At 37.7% G+C, this 17,490-nt stretch overlaps 1 protein-coding gene across 4 annotated transcripts in view; it reads left to right on the plus strand.

Moving 5' to 3' along the window:
• nek1 (NIMA-related kinase 1) overlaps nucleotides 1-17,134 on the plus strand; it is a 50,471-nt gene extending 33,337 nt beyond the window's left edge. For 3 of the 4 annotated variants that reach the window (XM_056481342.1, XM_056481344.1, XM_056481345.1), the window contains 5 exons: nucleotides 5,280-5,419; nucleotides 5,507-5,856; nucleotides 11,477-11,610; nucleotides 12,253-12,385; nucleotides 15,468-17,133. In XM_056481342.1, coding sequence (XP_056337317.1) covers nucleotides 5,280-5,419; nucleotides 5,507-5,856; nucleotides 11,477-11,610; nucleotides 12,253-12,385; nucleotides 15,468-15,481 — 771 coding nt within the window. In that variant the 3' untranslated portion in view covers nucleotides 15,482-17,133. Of the gene's footprint in view, nucleotides 1-5,279; nucleotides 5,420-5,506; nucleotides 5,857-11,476; nucleotides 11,611-12,252; nucleotides 12,386-15,467 lie in introns of all 4 variants that reach the window. The other variant, XM_056481343.1, reaches the window with a different exon arrangement.
• Nucleotides 17,135-17,490: the final 356 nt, after the last annotated feature.

Genomic DNA, 17,490 nt, shown 5'->3' on the forward strand with positions numbered 1-17,490 from the left:
TCTGTAACGAATGTAGTTGAGATGGATGACTTCACCGATATTAAAGCCTTCCCCTGCTCTGTGGAGACAAAGTCCCTGCTGAGTGTTAAATGCCTACGTTTTTTATTTTATTTTATTTATTCTGTACACAATTAGGATTAAACAGCTTCAGATTGTGCTTGGGCTTTTTGTTGATCCAATTCAAGTTGATTAAAGGACCATTTTATGTAATTAGGCAATAAATAAAAACGTAGGGCCCTATAATATATATACTCTCATTGGCCACTTTAATAGGTACACCTGTCCAACTGCTCGTTAACGCAAATTTCTAATCAGCCAATCACATGACAGCAACTTAATGCATTTAGGCATGTAGACATGGTCAAGACGATGTGCTGCTGTTCAAACTGAGCATTAGAATGGGGAAGAAAGGTGATTTAAGTGACTTTGAATGTGGCATGGTTGTTGGTGCCAGACGGGCTGGTCTGAGTTACAAGGCTGGTCTGAGAAACTGCTGATCTACTGGGATTTTCATGCACAACAATTTCTAGGGTATACGGAGAATGGTGCGAAAAAGAGAAAATATCCAGTGAGAGGAAGTTCTGTGGGCTCAAATGCCTTGTTGATGCCATAGGTCAGAGGAGAATGGCCAGACTCATTCGAGCTGATAGATCAGCTGATAGCAATAGGTATGCAGAAGAGCATCTTTGAAGGCACAACAAGTCCAACCTTGAGGCACATGGGCTAAAGCAGCAAAAGACCACTTTGGGTGCCACTCCTTTCAGCTAAGAAAAGAAAACAGGCTACAGTTCGCACAGGCTCACCAAAATTGGACAATAGAAGATTGTACAAACGTTGCCTGGTCAGATGAGTCTCGATTTCTTCTGCGACATTAAGATGGTAGGGTTAGAATTTGGCATCAACAACATGAAAGCATGGATCCATACTGCCTTGTATCAATGGTTTAGGCTGGTGGTGGTGGTGTAATAGTGTGGGGGGAAAGTTTCTTGGCACACTTTGGGTTCATTGGTACCAACTGAACATCATGTCAATGTCACAGCCTACCTGAGCATTGTTGCTGACCATGTCCATCTGTTTATGACCACAGTGTACCCAACTTCTGATGGCTACTTCCTGCAGAATAACGCACCATGTCATAAAGAGCGAATCATCTCAGACTGATTTCTTGAACATGACATGTGTTTACTGAATTCAAATGGCCTCCACAGTCACCAGAACTCAATCCAATAGAGCACCTTTGGGATGTGATGGAACAGGAGATTCGCATCATGCATGTGCAGCCGACAAATCTGCAGCAACAGTGCGATGCTCTCTTGTCAATATGGACCAAAATCTCAGAGGAATTTTTCCAGTACCTTGTTGAATCTGTGCCACAAAGGATTAAGGCTGTTCTGAAGGCAAAAGGGGTCCAACCCAGTAATAGTAAGGTGTACCTAATAAAGTGTCTATGTTATATATCTATGTTGTGCATATATATATATATATATATATATATATATATATATATATATATATATATATATACAGTATGTTACAAAAGTGAGGACACCCCTCACATTTTTGCAAATATTTATAACTTTTCCAAGGACAACACAGCAGAAATGACTGTTTGACACAATGAAAAGTAGTTAGTGTAATGTTCGTTTAACAGTGTACATTTATTGTCCCTTCAAAAAATTTTAAATACAGCCAATAATAGCTGAATCCCTGGCAACAAAAGTGAGTACACCCCTGAGAGAAAAATTGAAACATTAATATTTTGTGTGGCCACCATCATTTTCCAGCATGGCTTTAATTCTCTTGGCCATAGAGTTGACCAGAGCTTCACAGGTTGCCACTGGAATTCTCTTCCATCACAACATCACGGCGGTGGTAGACATTTGACACCTTGTGCTCGTCCACCTTTCTTTTCAGGATGCTCCAGAGGTGTTCTATGGGGTTTATGTCTGGAGACATGCTTGGCCAGTCCATCACCTTTACCCCGAGTCTCTTTAGCAAGCCAGTGGTCATCTTGGAGCTGTGTTTGGGGTCATTATCATGCTGGAACACTGCTTTGCGGCCAATTTTCCGGATGGAGGGGTTCATGCTCTGCTTTAGTATTTCAGAGTACATGTTAGAATTCATGTTTCCCTCAATGAAATGTAGCTTCCCAATGCCAGCAGCACTCATGCAGCCCCACATCATGACACTCCCACCATCATGTTTAACTATAGGCAAGACACACTTGTCTTTGTACTCTTCACCTGGTTGCCGCTACATATGCAGCACACTTGGTCTCATCAGACCACAGGACATGGTTCCAGTAATCCTGGTCCTTAGTTTGCATGTCTGCAGCAAATTGTTTACGAGCTTTCTTGTGCATCATCTTTAGAACAGGTTTCCTTCCACGACGACAACCATGCAGACCAATTTGATGCAGTGTGCGGCATACGGTCTGAGCACTGACAGGCTGACCTGCCCCATCCCCATCCCTTCAATCTTTGCAGCAATGCTGAAAGCATTCATCAGTCTGTTTTTCAACGACAATCTTTGGATGGGACGCTGAGAACGTGCACTCAGAACAGCCCTCGCCATGGTCGACCAAAGAAGCTGAGAAGAACCTGTCCTCTTAAAACGTTGGATGGTCTTGGTCACTGTGCTGCAACATACTGTAGTTTCAGAGTGTTGGCTATCTTCTTTATTCAAAGCAACAGATCGTTTTTTCAGGTCTGAGAGTTGTTTGCAATGAGGTGCAATGTTGAACTTTCAGTGGCCAGGTTGAGAGAGTGGAAGAGCTTTTATACCAAATTTAACTCACCTGCTATCTGGTGACACCTGAGACAGTGTAAGACTAATGAGTCACATGACACAGGGGAAGGAAAATGACTAATTGTGCTCAATTTGTACATTTTCTCTTAGGGCTGTACTCACTTTTGTTGCCAGGGGTTCAGCTATTATTGGCTGTATTTTTTGTTATTTTGAAGGGACAATAAATTTACACTGCTAAACAAACTTTACACTGACTACTTTTCATCGTGTCAAAGAGTCATTTCTGCAGTGTTGTCCTAGGAAAAGTTATAGATAAATATTTTCAGAAATGTGAGGGGTGTATATATACATATACATATATATATATATATATGTATATGTATGTATGTGTTCTCTCAGACATGTTGAGCAATTATTTTATTCACCTAAACCTGGCCTCTTTTTTTGATAGATGTCAAGCTCACATTCAGTTCTGCATCATTAAAATCAGCAGCTGATGCACTGAACCAAGTCTTTGATTTTTGTATGAGTGTTCCATATGATATGGCAGAAAGAATTTATTACATTTACATCCACATTGATTGAAAAGATTTGAAAGTTTTAACACTGGTTATATTACGCTCTCAGAACATTGCCCTGCTTGCTTGAATATACTATATTATCTAGCCCAAAACCCTGACTTGAGTGGAGGACTAACTAACTATTTAGAGGTCTTTGAAAGAGCAGCAGTCAATACTTTTGCATTTAACTTGCAGCTTAAAAGAGCCTCTTTTGCCTCTGCGACTTTCATGAGATGAAATGAAAAACAATGCTTATTTAAATTTGCTGTTGGGTATATTATAGCTGGCTCTGCCTCATCCTTCAATGACGACCTCTTTGCAAAGCCTGCATTACATTGTGACAGGTTAACAAAACAATGTATGCTGAAATGTGCCGTGCAAATTGTGGAGGTCAGGCAAAAATGAACAGGGATGTTGTTAAAAATAAACTTCAAATGCTTGTTTCTAACATTAGGATCCTATTGTCTACGCAGAGACACAGGTGCTGCCTCAGAGCACAATGTTTGCTGATCTTTTTGCTCAGTACCAAACTGAACTCTTGAACATTTGCTCTCATGTTTGCATGCCCATGGCTATGACTATATGAATGTAAATATTACAGCTTACGTACAGCATTGGAAATGTTATAATACACCTTTCAGCTACTTTATTAGGTTGACCTTAGTTTCAGCAGGTTGGATCACCCCATTTACTGCAGATTTCTAGATTGCACATCTTTGAAGATCATCTCCCTTTCTATATCCAAAAAGGTGTTCTGTTAATTTGAGACTGTGAATGTGGACTGTTCCACTGTAGCTAACTCATTGTCAAGTTATTGTAAGCTGTATGGCATGATGGGACATTATCCTCCTTGGAATAGCATCACAAGATGGTCAGCAACACTACTCAAGTAGCCTGTTGCATTTAAACAGTGATCAATTGACGTAAAGGGGGGCAAATTGTGCCAAGAAATGTCCTCCTCACCATTACCAGCATGAACCATCAATGCAATGCATGATGGATCCATGCTTCCATATTGTTTATTCCAAATTGTGACCTCTACCATCCATAAAAATGTTGCAGCAGAAGCCAAGACTAATCAGACCAGATCTTTTTCTAATCTTTTGTTGTCCAATTTTGGCAAGTCTGTGTTAACTGTAGCCTCTGTTTGTTGTTCTTATGAAAGTGAAAGTTGAGACGTGGCCAAGTCTGGTGACCCATACTCGGAGTACTCTGCATTTAACTCATCCAAGTGCGCACACACACACAGCAGTAAATGCACACACATCTTGAGGCAAAGCATTGCTGCCTGGGGAACAGTTAGGGGGCCGGTGCCTTGCTCAAGAGACTTACTTCAGCCTTGGTATTGAGATTGGTATAAGAGCTGGTTATTCATTCTCACCACCAACAATCCCTGCCGGTGCCAGGACTCGAATCGGTGACCTTCTTAATCACCTTAAACCTGTTCAGAGATTCTTTTTTTCAGACATTGGTTGCAATAAGTGATTATTTGAGTTACTCTTGCCAGTTACTCTTGAGTTACTCTGGCCATGATCCTCTGGCATCAGTTTTCACCCACAGAGGTGACATTCAAATGATGTCTTTTCTTTCTTTAACCATTTTCTATAAACTCTAGAGATGGTTCTATGTGAAAATATCTGTGCATCAGATATACTTAGACAAGGCAATTTGGCGCCAACGACCATGGCACTAAATTCAAAATCACCTTTCCTATCAATTCTGATGCTTGTTTGAACTTCGGTAGGTAACCTTGACAAAATCTACATGTCTAAATGCATGCAGTTGCTTGTCTATGTGATTGGCCGATTAAATACTTGCAGTTGAGCAGGTGTACCTAAAAAATGCTTGTGAATGCATACACATGCTGTTTCAATAGACCATGAAAAATTCTATTTTCAATTTCTTGTGTGGATATCTGATTTGTCATGATTGAATCACTGTGTATGTATGTGTGTTTGCGTTTTGTATCAGATGCTGAGGACGTGCTCCTTACCAGACCTCAGTAAGGTGTTTAGTGATGCTGCAGGACCTGAAGGTGCAGCCGCTCCTGACAACAACCTAGAAATTGAAGATCTGGAGGATAAAGCAGATGAGCAGTCTGAACCTGAGGAGTAAGACACACACATACACAACCTAATATATGCGTAAATGTGCACACACACACATACAGTGTCACTTTGCCTCTCTCTCTCTGTCAGTGTGTATGAGGATGACGATTTAAGAGAGCTCAGAGCATCTATGGAGAGGCTTCTTCAGGAGCAGCACAGTGAAGATGATGATGATGATGATGATGAGGAGGAGGATGAGGGTGGTGGATCTAATGGCAGCCCAGCCGATAAAGAGGCAGCTGGTCTTAATGGGTTAGCCAGTGCTGGTGATGACAAACACAGCCCAGAGGAAGAGACGTTTAATGGAATGGCTGAAGATGATGAGGATGTTAGCCATGGTGAGGAAGAGCCAGGGGGCCCAGTCACAAATGGAATGGAGTATGAAGATGATGAAGAGCAGAACAGCAGTGAAGCACAGCTCAATGAAGAGTGGCAGTCAGGTAATGCAAACACAACTGCAGAGCTCAGACTGAACTACAAGTATAGTTCTATAAGTATACTATATAAGTATAGTATGTCTATAGATCCAAAACCACATCAGCACACACAACACAACAGCTAATTGTATTTGCAAATGCATCTATGAACAGTGCAACAACTAACCACATGTGCTAATACATTTAGATGTATTAAACCCAAACAGCAACATCCCGCTCTTCCTTGTGAAGCTAATACAGAAGTAACTGCAATTTATCGAAATTCTGCTAAACCTGGCTGCATAATAGAGCAAATTTCTATTGACCCCACTGTTAGAATGGCCAACTTTACAGCAGAAAAAAGGTGTTTACAGCCTGGTACAAAAAACAATTTTGGTTCATATAGCTAATATTACCCTTCATGAAAACTGTGAGGGGGTGATTTTTTTATTTTTTTTATTTTTATAACTCATATGTTTAGTTTTTAATATGTTTTATCAAGTCATAATTAAGGGCGTGGCCACTTGAGTTGTCTCATCACCTCAGCTGATTCCAGCTGATTAGCTGCTGAACTGCTGAACTTGCCTTTTAATTAGGTAATTATTTCCTACAATTATCAGATGATATGGCATGCTGTGTGCACTTAATTGTGCTCACAAACCAATCAAGTGGCCTCCATTTCCCAGTTGAGTGAAATGATATATTTATATACCATCTCTATCAATGTATTTGTTCATTTAAGATCATTTATCATTTATAATTTATTTAGAATTTGAATGCACTCCAGAATTTAACAGATTGATTAGCTGTAGTCTCTTGAACAGTCATCTGAAACGTTGTCATTCAGTGTTATGCCTGGATTTCAAAATTAGGCCCAATCCCAATTCTACCCCTTAGCCCTTACCCTACCCCTTGTTTTGCGTGTTCCCGTGAAGGGGTAGGGGTGTCGCAATTCTCTTTAGCTTGAAGGCGTAGGGCTAAAGGGAAGGGGTAAATACCCCTTCGAAATAAGATTCTTCAGGACCACACTCGAAACCAAGCGGTAAGAAAATTTTCCAGAATACACCAGCTGCACCCGGAAGTAAGGAGATCCACAAATTAGTATATTTTTTTTGTCATTATTACGAATTTTTACAATAAACAAGCACATGTTTTAATATATTCATAACCGCGTTCATGTTTTACCGTCATGCTCTAAAATAAAAGCCGCAAAATTTCACGATCTATAATCCATAATCATAACTCCTGTATTGCAGTCCCACAACATTCTGACACGATGACACTGGAATACCCTGTCAGTAATGTCTAGTGGCAGGGAATGAGCTGTTTACAGTGTCTGCTATAATTTTAATGTGTTTACAAAATATGGCCACTGTGTAAATGCGCAGTATAGCTACGATCTTATTGCCACATTATATCATTATGATAACATGATATAGGCCTTCAGTGATTTCCTGAAGATAAAAACAAAAAATAACACAACTAGAGTAACTACAGCAGTCGCGATCGTCGATATGAAGCAAGAGATCGCGATGACATCTGATGACTTGTGCAGATGCTGTAGTGCTGTCTCAATTCTTAGGTGTAAATTTTAAAGCCCTTCCCCTTAACCCTCGGTTTTAAGGGCCATGGGGAAAGGGTAGAGATACACAAATATAATTGGGATTGGGCCTTAGCCTTGCATTTACTAACACAGACTATATTTAAAGTATTTGGAAGTAGTTAGCGTTTTCCTCCTGTAGAAAAACGTCATGAGAACAATGCTTAGTGGCTATTACAACAGTTTTTTTAAAAGACTAAACACTTTATTGATATAGTACGCAGCCAAGCACAAGTGGTCAGAACACATACAAGTCGCAGGTAATGAAGTATTAATCGTTTCTCCCAAAGAAAAGCCTGTCTAAGCAAAATGCTAGCAGGCTTCTGTTGTCAGAATGTCAACGGTTGGCCACGCCTACTCATAGCTTCATTTGCGCTCTTCAGAAACATATGGGTGACATCACGAATACTACGTCCATATCTTTTCATATCAGTCTATGATTAAACCAGATATATCTTTATATATTTAACCATATGCGTTAATACAGCACAACAGCTTTGCAAAATAATGCAGTTTAGTAACTTTAATGTGTAAATGCTCAGCAACATGGAACAAGTTTCTCTTTTTAGACTTGTCTAGTTGTTCAGTTGTTGGTGCCCTAAAGCCATGGTCTCGCTACACTTTTCACCCTATAGACTTCCATTCATACGCATTTTAATTCGGCAGATTGGAAGTGCAAAAAAAATGTTCCAAAGTTCAAGCTTGGTGAACTCTCACTGGTGAAATCGCATCACGGGATTGAAAACCCAACCCTTCTGTACATAAATGTAAAATATGGAGCAACCATTCATTTTATCTGTTCATCCGCTTGTTTTATCCCTTTTCCCATTGCTGTCAGACAGAATTTAACATTCTCAAACTCTAATGTGACTGCGGCTTAGCAAAGCAATACCAATAAAAGTCAGCCAAACTAATTATACTCACAAAAGTCACTGGGTTCAAAGTCAAATGTCATATATGAACACCTGCACTACTCATACCCTCACTAATTATGCAAACAGTATGAATACATTCATGGTTGTTGTACACTCAAGTCAGCAACTGTATAATCTTACAGTTCTCATCCCAAAATTAATTGGACACATTCATTAGATACCTAACAAGGATATCCCACTGCTGCCACCAACAAATATTATGAGCTGATGATGAAGAGTTGATAGGTGTTGCATGAGCTTGATTTTGAAACCAGCTTGCAAACTAACTCTGAACTTGACAGTACTAAAGCAGCGCACACAACATAATTGGGCTAACTTTGCTCCGGTTTCTCCCCTTCAGACAATTGTAGGTATTGTCCTGATTAAATCAGGGGTTCTAAAAATGATCTTCTTGGATTTTCCTGTGGTGTGAGCTGTGTTTAGACCTGCTCGGAAGAATTGGAGGACCCCTAAATAGCAAATCGTAAATATTCAACTTGTTGAACATTTTAAATATTTTCAATCAGAAATTCCAATGTGTGGAGATAACCCAGAGGGCCCATGCATGTACTGTATGGAAATTAGCAGGTGAAATTAAACTGTATCCAATCAGAAAGCAAGTTGACAGAAAATGGAAGCATAATACATGCATTCATGGCACTGCACAAAAGGATTTGGGGGATCAGCATCAATTTCTGTGTTTATACAGCACTATCATTGCAATTTCTTCCTGTCCTTCGTCCGCTATGTTTAATCTCAAGTCTCAAGAGATATTTTGAGATTTCAGACCTTGCTCAAATCTTAGTTTTTGAAAATCTCTTGACGTGTGGTGTTCTGTATTGATGCGCACCACACACTATTAGATATAGACCAGGATAAGATTCTTGATGGTATGATAACCTTGTATAAAAACATCACAGTTTTACAGTATCACAGTATTGTGAATACTGCTCTAAAATATGTTCTTTTTAAATGTGTGGGTGAAAAATAAACTATTTCCCCATTAAATAAAAGATATTTTATTTAAAGAAACATTTAAAATATTTTGAAACATTAAAGATGTCAGGCTAAATAATTAAAATAAATCATTGACTTCTGCTATGTTCATTAATGTCAAAAGCACAGATTTCTTTACATCTTAAAAAGGCATCTTTGGATATCTTTCTTTTCTTTGGATATAAAGCAAGCCACTACACTGTTCAGGTGTATAGCATGCTTGGATGCTGGTACATAAGGAAGATGTTTTTCAGATATTTGCTGTATCGTGGGCTGACCAGCAGCTTTTGATGTGGAGGGTGCTTTTCTGCTGGAGATACTGTTGGCCGAAATAACTAAATTAAATATTAAAAATTAAAAACACATTAAATCTACATATACTGTAGGAACAGTATAGTAGAAAATTTTTGCAGTTTGAAACCTTTACTTTTCCAAACTGCGGTAAATCTTAAAACCGGTTGTCGTCAGATGTCTACACTACCTAACAAAATCTTGTCGTCGATCCCAGTTGTAAAAGCAACAAATAATAACTTGACTTCTAGTTGATCGTTTGGAAAAGCGGCAGAAGGTAGATTTTTCCGATGAATCATTTGTTAATCTGCAACCCAATCATCACAAATACTGCAGAAGACCTATTGGAACTTGCATGGACCCATGATTCTCACAGGAATCAGTCAAGTTTGGTAAGGGACAAATCATGGTTTGGGGTTACATTCAGTATAGGGGCGTGCAAGAGATCTGCAGAGTAGACGGCAACATCAACAGCCTCGGCGTCAAGACACTTGTGCTGTTCATTACATTAAAAACCACAGGAGGGGGCAAATTCTTCAGCAGGATAGCGCTCCTTCTCATAATTCAGCCTCCACATCAAAGTTCCTGAAAGCAAAGAAGATCAAGGTGCTCCGGGATTGGCCAGCCCAGTCACCAGCAATAAACATTATTGAGTATATCTGGGGTAGGATGAAGGAGGAGGCATTGAAGATGAATCCAAAGAATCTTGATGAACTCTGGGAGTCCTGCAAGAATGCTTTCTTTGCCATTCCAGATGATTTTATTAATAAGTTATTTGAGTCATTGTAAAAAGATGTATGGTTGCTCACGGAAGTCATACACGATAATAATTCTTTTTCCACTGCACCATGATGTTATATTCTATACTGTACATTATTTCTGTTAAGTGACAAGACTTTTGTCAGAGCCACTGCTGATACCAAATGATCAACTAGAAGTCAAGATATTATTTGTTGTTCCTAAAACTTGAATAGACGACAAGACTTTTGTCAGGTAGTGTACACATTATAGAAGCAAAGCAATCAATTCTATCATTTTGTGTTCTTTTGTTTGTGGTGTCTGACATTCTGGAAGATTTAACAACAATCTTTTAGTGTGTTTCAGCGTTATACCAATGTAGACTCTCAAACAGTACAAACAGTTCCATTTACAAATCGATTATCAGAAAACAAACCCACAAATAGATCGAAACCCAGTGGACCAGCTAACATGCATTAATAGCTTTAAATGCTCGAGAGAGGAGTGACATTGATACCATATCCAATAAAACAATGCAGCATGCTAAAACAGGGCAACAGCTATAGAGTCAGCAGCTAAACTTACCATATCTGTTAAAACAGCGCAGCAGTAAACCTTATCTTTGAACTTTATCAACTGTGTCAACAAACACACCACAAATGCAGATGTAATCTGTGAACGGCAAAAAAAATCTAAATCTAAAAGACAATACAACAATACCAAAGCATCCATTAAAATATCACAAATGATGACACAATCCAGAAACGCAACAACATTAAGAATTGCTCAAAACAAACTCTGAACAGTTGCTGACTGCATCCACAAAGACAATAGAGGGAATGCCCCCCTAACACAACTCATGTTCAAATCTTTATTGCTAAGCTGACTACAACTCCGAACAAGTATTGTGTTTATTGAGCTAAAGATACGGCTCTCTCTAATTAAACCTGGTGATTGATGGCTTTGTTTGACTGCAGCGTGTAGAAGGATGCTGGTAAATAACACTCTCAGTCCTGACTTAGATCAGCATATTATCTGCCAGTATTCCACAACAATGCGCTCCCCCTGTGTGAACTTTGTGATTTCTTGTTTTTTTTGGGTGCAGATGGCAGCGAGGAGGAGGACGACGAAGTGCTGGAGCAGCAAGACAGTATCTTCAGTCGTCTGGAGGAGCTGCGGCTTCATCTAGAGCAGGCCATGGGCTTCGAGAACTTCATCCAGGCCTACAACAAGATCAAGGTCTGAATTAAATGTCAACTCTAACTGTGTGTGTCTCCAGTGGGATTCTGAGGTTTTGTGCCCGGTTGAATGCATTGCGGAAATCCGGAAATATCTAAGATGTCTTTAGTGGTCAAACGCCACCAATAACAATGCAGCCATGCACGTCTAGATGAGGACACTCATAAATTTTAAACGCTATGTTTTGTTTTCAGTCATAGAGTACATTCAGGGAATTAGATACAGATGTTATCCTTAACCTTTAAGAATGTTAAATGTGATGCTGTTTTATAGTTCGTCACACTGGAAGTGCTATAAACTGCTGTAATTTGCTGTATTTTTTTTTTTGCTGTCAGTTGCACAAAAACTTAAGTGATCCTGTGGTGATAATGACTCCGCAGTTCTCGACTTAAAGGAATAGTTCAGCCAAAAATCCTGTTCATTTGTTTTTCCTTTTGCTCCAATCCTATCTGACTTGCCTTTTTTCAGTGGAACATAAAAGATTATGACAAATTACTTTATTTGTCCAAAGCTCTACAAGTTTGTAACAACATGAAAGCAAGTAAATTATGAAAGACGTTTTAAGGAGACTTAAACTGTTTATTTTGTATGGTTTTATCCAGCATGACATTGTATTTGTGTGATTTCTGTGTGTTTATTTAGGCTATTCATGAGGATGAGGATGAGAACATTGCAATGGGCTCCAGCATGGTGCAAAACATTTTGGGAACTGAGCACCAGCACTTGTATCCTAAAATCCTCCATTTGGTGATGGCAGATGGAGCTTACCAGGAAGGTAAAGTGTTTACACGCATACACACTCTCACTCTGTGATGTGTTCATGCACCATTTCATCTGAACGTCTTCATACAGACTGCAATTCATTCAGTCGGATCAGTCAGCAGTGGAGGAATATAACATGAATGGCTGTAGAAGTGAGCAATTATGTCATTCAATGCAGAGAATCGAGCGCTTTATAAAATGACATGAGAACTTTTATATATCATTTTTTAATATTTAATTCATAAATAGACCACTTGGAGATTCTTAGTTTCTCTAGATTTACAATTTAGAGTTATGTGTTTGAATAAAACACAATTTAGTTTTTTGTTCTGCCAATTACTGGTGACATTTCTTCTCAATGTAAATAGAAATGTTGTTATTTAGAGCATAAAATGACTATTAGTTTAAAAACACGACCATTTTCATTGATTTTTCAGTCACATCTAATAATTTTTTTTGACAAAACAATGTATTAATTGACAGTGTATTTATTTAAAATTGGAAGAAAGCAAAATATCAAATCTTTGTAAAATAAAACAGTTATTAACATTTTGCACACGACTTGTCTAGTATATCCAGGACACCCAAGTAAATTACAATTGATTAGCAGTGCTTACCACACATAGACTTTACTTGAGCGGGCCATTCAGGTATATTAACGGCCGCCCAAGTATATTTTACACTTTTTTTTGTAGCCGCCCAATATAAACAAACATCCGCGATGTTAAATCCGTGATTAAGTAGTGGAAAATCTTTTCTCCTTTACCAAATTCATACTGCTTGTTCTGTGTGCGAGAGAACTGTCAACACTCCCACAGACAGTCTCACATGCTCTGCAGACCCACAGAGACCCGCACCTTTTTGCATCCAACCGGGGTTTCTAAATCTACTAAAATATCTGAGATTTGGTTTTGCTTTCGTTTTCTAAGCTGTCGTTAATTTTATGCGCACAGCAACAAGAGCGAGAGAGATTTTAGATAATTAATTTGTTAATCTAAACAACTCAGAAAACTTTACTAAATACTTGGAGAGGACGAAATTACATCTAAATTGGCTGCAGAATATTTGTACACCATTCGAAATGGGTAATCAACTCATTTGTCAACTTATTTAAATAATCTGCACGTTTTATTATGTAATAATTATAATTTTTGTAGATATTGTCAGTTTTTATAATTTTTTTTCTGTCATTTATTTCTCATTTGCTGTATATTTTATTAATTTGATGGTCAATATATTACATATTTTATACATCTAAAATGATTTGGCATTACTGTACAAAATGTCATGCCAATAAAGCAACCTGAACTTGAATGAGAGATAGAAACAGAGAAAAGCAGATTTGACTTGTCAGTGTGTGCACATGGCTCCTGAATAGCATAAAAGAGAAATAGTGGATTTGTTTTATTTATTTCAAGCCTTTTTTTAAACTTTAACCCATTGAAAAGAAAACGTTTAAAACAGATAATAATAAAAAATAGTGTTAAAAATCTAATTATGCTTTGTTTGTCGCATTTAGTTAACCATTTATGTGCTGTGGATTAAAAAGTGTGTTCCAATCCAGCTACCGCCACAAGTATATTTCAAATCTGTGGGAAGCACTGAATAATAATAATTGAGTGTCCAGGAAAGCGCTATATAAATGTGAGGAATTATTATTATTATTATTATTATTATTAGTAAGTTATTTAAATATTGCATTTATGTATGAATTATTATTTTATATATATATATATATATATATATATATATATATATATATATATATATATATATATATATATATATATATATATATATATATATATATTTATTTATTTATTTATTTATTTATTTATTTTTTTTATTTTTTTTTTTTTTTTCTGAATTGTTATTAGCAGTTTAAATTAAATTTAAATGAACATTTAGGTTTACTGGGGAGGTTTTACATACATCCATATACAGTTGAAGTCAGAATTATTCGCCCCCTGAATTATTATCCCCCCTGTTAATTTTTTTCCCCAATTTCTGTTTAACGGAGAGAAGATTTTTCCAACACATTTCTAAACATAATAGTTTTAAGAACTCATTTCTAATAACTGATTTATTTTATCTTTGCCATGATGACAGTAAATAATATTTGACTAGATGTTTTTCAAGACACTTCTATACAGCTTAAAGGTACATTTAAAGGCTTAACTAGGCTAATTAGGTTAACTAGGCAGGTTAGGGTAATTAGGCAATTTATTGTATAATGATGGTTTGTTCTGTAGACTATCGAAAAAAATATAGCTTAAAGGGGCTAATAATTTTGACCTTAAAATGGTTTTTAAAATATTAAAAGCTGCTTTTATTCTAGCTGAAATAAAACAAACGAGACTTTCTACAGAAGAAAAAATATTATCAGACATACTGTGAAAATTTCCTTGCTCTGCTAAACATAATTTGGGAAATATTTAAAAAAGAAAAACAAAATCAACGTGGGGCTAATAATTCTGACTTCACCTGTATATTTGTCTTGCAGGTATAATAATACCAAAAAAAGTATAACAATCTTTCATATAAATTTTTAATAAGGTATATATTTGTCAATTATTTATATTGCATCTTTAATGCTATTATTCTCATTAAAAATAATACTCATATGGCATTTAACATACGTTTAAAAAAAATACATGAAAGCAAACTAATTTCTCAGTTCAGATTTAATGTGTTTTTCCATTCACTAATTAGTGAGAGTCAAACTGATTATCTGTAACCAGCAGTGCCTGGTCTTGCCTTAGATGAATGCAGCCCTAGATGCTTCGTGTTTACGGCTCTGAGCAGTCCCAGGGCATCTGGGTCAGATCACATCATCTGGGTTCACACTTTAACATATGTCTACTTGTGTATGCAGCAGCAGACACTGACCAATGTGAGGGTATTCCTGCCATTTGCACTGTGTGTTCAGGGCTAACTCCTGATTATTCACTTTATTGTGACCTCTGACATCAGGAAAAAAGTCTGGAAGTTTTCTTCAGATCTCAGCCTCGCAACAGAGTTGATCATTCTATAACAGTTCCTCTGTTTCTCTCTCTCTCCCTCCCTCTCTCTCTCTCTCTCTCTCTCTCTCTCAGATAATGATGAATAGAAGTTATTCATCCGTGCTGTTGGCAGCCTTGGACAATCTGCTGGCAGGCTGAAGTGTTCCCATGATGCACTCTGACAGGCCGAGGAGGTGCATGTGGGGAAAGGGGAGGAAAAAAGGGGAAATGGGCCACTCAAGCACGGGCAGTTTAGAGTCCACGCTTGACTGTAGTTCAACTTCCATATCCCAAGCAACCGAAGCACTGCTCTGTAAATTTTGTGCATATAAATGTTCTGTGGATAATAATATTTAACCAAAGCGTAGCCGAGTGTTAGCAGGCTAGAGGTAGGACGTCCGGGACGGAGATGTACATGCGTGTCTTCCTATAGCTGATGACAGACTGTGTGTGTGAAAATGCTGCTCAGGCTGTATTCACAACAGCTGAAGCCCTGGAAACTGCTTTTTAAGGCTCTAGACTGGCCAGGGAGGTCTAGTTCAGGGGGACGGAGGTCAATTATCTGCCCAATATCAGGTGCTCGCACACAACGGGCAGCTGGTTTTTAACCAGCTGTCTACCTCAGACAACAGACCAGTCTTAACTGCTAGTCTAAAAATACCAGTCTTCTCAAATCTTTTCTGAAAGCTCTTTTTCTACTTTTTACACATTGTTTACATGACGTCCTCAGAAATTATTTTGCCTTATTCAAGATTTCTTCGCGATTCGGTGAGGCTTAATGCATTAGGTCCAGATTTGGCTTTTATTTAGGGAGCTTGGGTAGATTTACTATGCATAAACAGTGTTTTAACACACTTCTTGGCTTAATTAAAGGGATTGTTCACCCAAAAATAATAATAATAATAATCATCTAATATTGTTTGCTGTATGGTATGACTTTTTTTTTTTGGAAAAAAGATATTTTGAAGAATGTTTACAATTTTTGCACATACAATGAAAAGAATAAGGATCAAAACAACACTTGTTCATCTCAATTTCATTGTATGGACAAAAAATAAACACAAATAGAGATTAATTATGTTTTTTTTGGATGAGCTATCCCTTTAAAAGCATTTCTAAACTGCGCATGTTGTATGCAGACGCACCTCTAACGGGAAGAATTGCTCGTTTTAGCTGGCAGAATGTGCTACTTGAAAGTGTACAGAATTGTAAAAATAATTTGCAAGCATTATCGTTTGGTTGCATGTCAGAATATGTATATCTTTGTACTGAGAAATAAAACTTCTTCTTTTTTTCTTAAAGAATGTGCCTGTGTGGGTGTTTGGCAGTAAAACACTCCACTCTGGATGTGAAACAGCTGAGTTGAAATCAGTTGCCAATATCTATTTTCGGGCCATTCTTCCTCCGTCTTCAGCATGATTGGCCTGTTGAGCTGTCAATCATAAGCAGGCGTGCAGCTGTCACAGGAGTTGGCTGGAAGTGTGTAGGGGTTTCCCCTTATCACAGAACACCCGCACATTCTCAGACAACCACAAACTGTTGTGGGTGTGTGTAGTAGTTGTGTCTGTGCCAGATTTCCTGAGTCATATAGTGTTTGCTTTCATTACATCAAGCCTCTGCAAATCCATTCATGTATATGCAGAGCAAGGTAATCTTTTATAGATTTGCACTACTGTTCAAAAGTCAAGGTCAAATGGAAATTCAGTGAGGATGCTTTCAGTTGATCCAAAGTAGAAGTAGATGTTCATACATATAGAAAAATGAAGGCTGTTTTTTTTTTTTTTTTTTTTTAAATCCTCAAAGAATTCTAAATAAAGAAAAACCCATCACTGTGTATGTCACTGATGATAATAAAAGTAATTTTGCAGGTTTTTAAAAGCAAATGTATGACTTTTAAGACTAGATAAAATAGAAATATGAAAACTTTAATGGTAATACATCAGTATGTTTTTTTTAAAATAACTGATCTACATTAGCAACATTTTAAACTTGCTATAAAGCTCCATTGTTTTGTTTTTACTTTATTTTCAAGAGTTCACACTTAGCTGATGATTAATTTTAAGCTTGTTTGGCATGCTGTCCCGGGAGAGAGCCCTGAGCTCATAAGATCCTCGAG

The sequence above is a fragment of the Danio aesculapii genome, chromosome 20, assembly GCF_903798145.1.
Source record: "Danio aesculapii chromosome 20, fDanAes4.1, whole genome shotgun sequence".
Taxonomy (NCBI): Eukaryota; Metazoa; Chordata; class Actinopteri; order Cypriniformes; family Danionidae; genus Danio; species Danio aesculapii.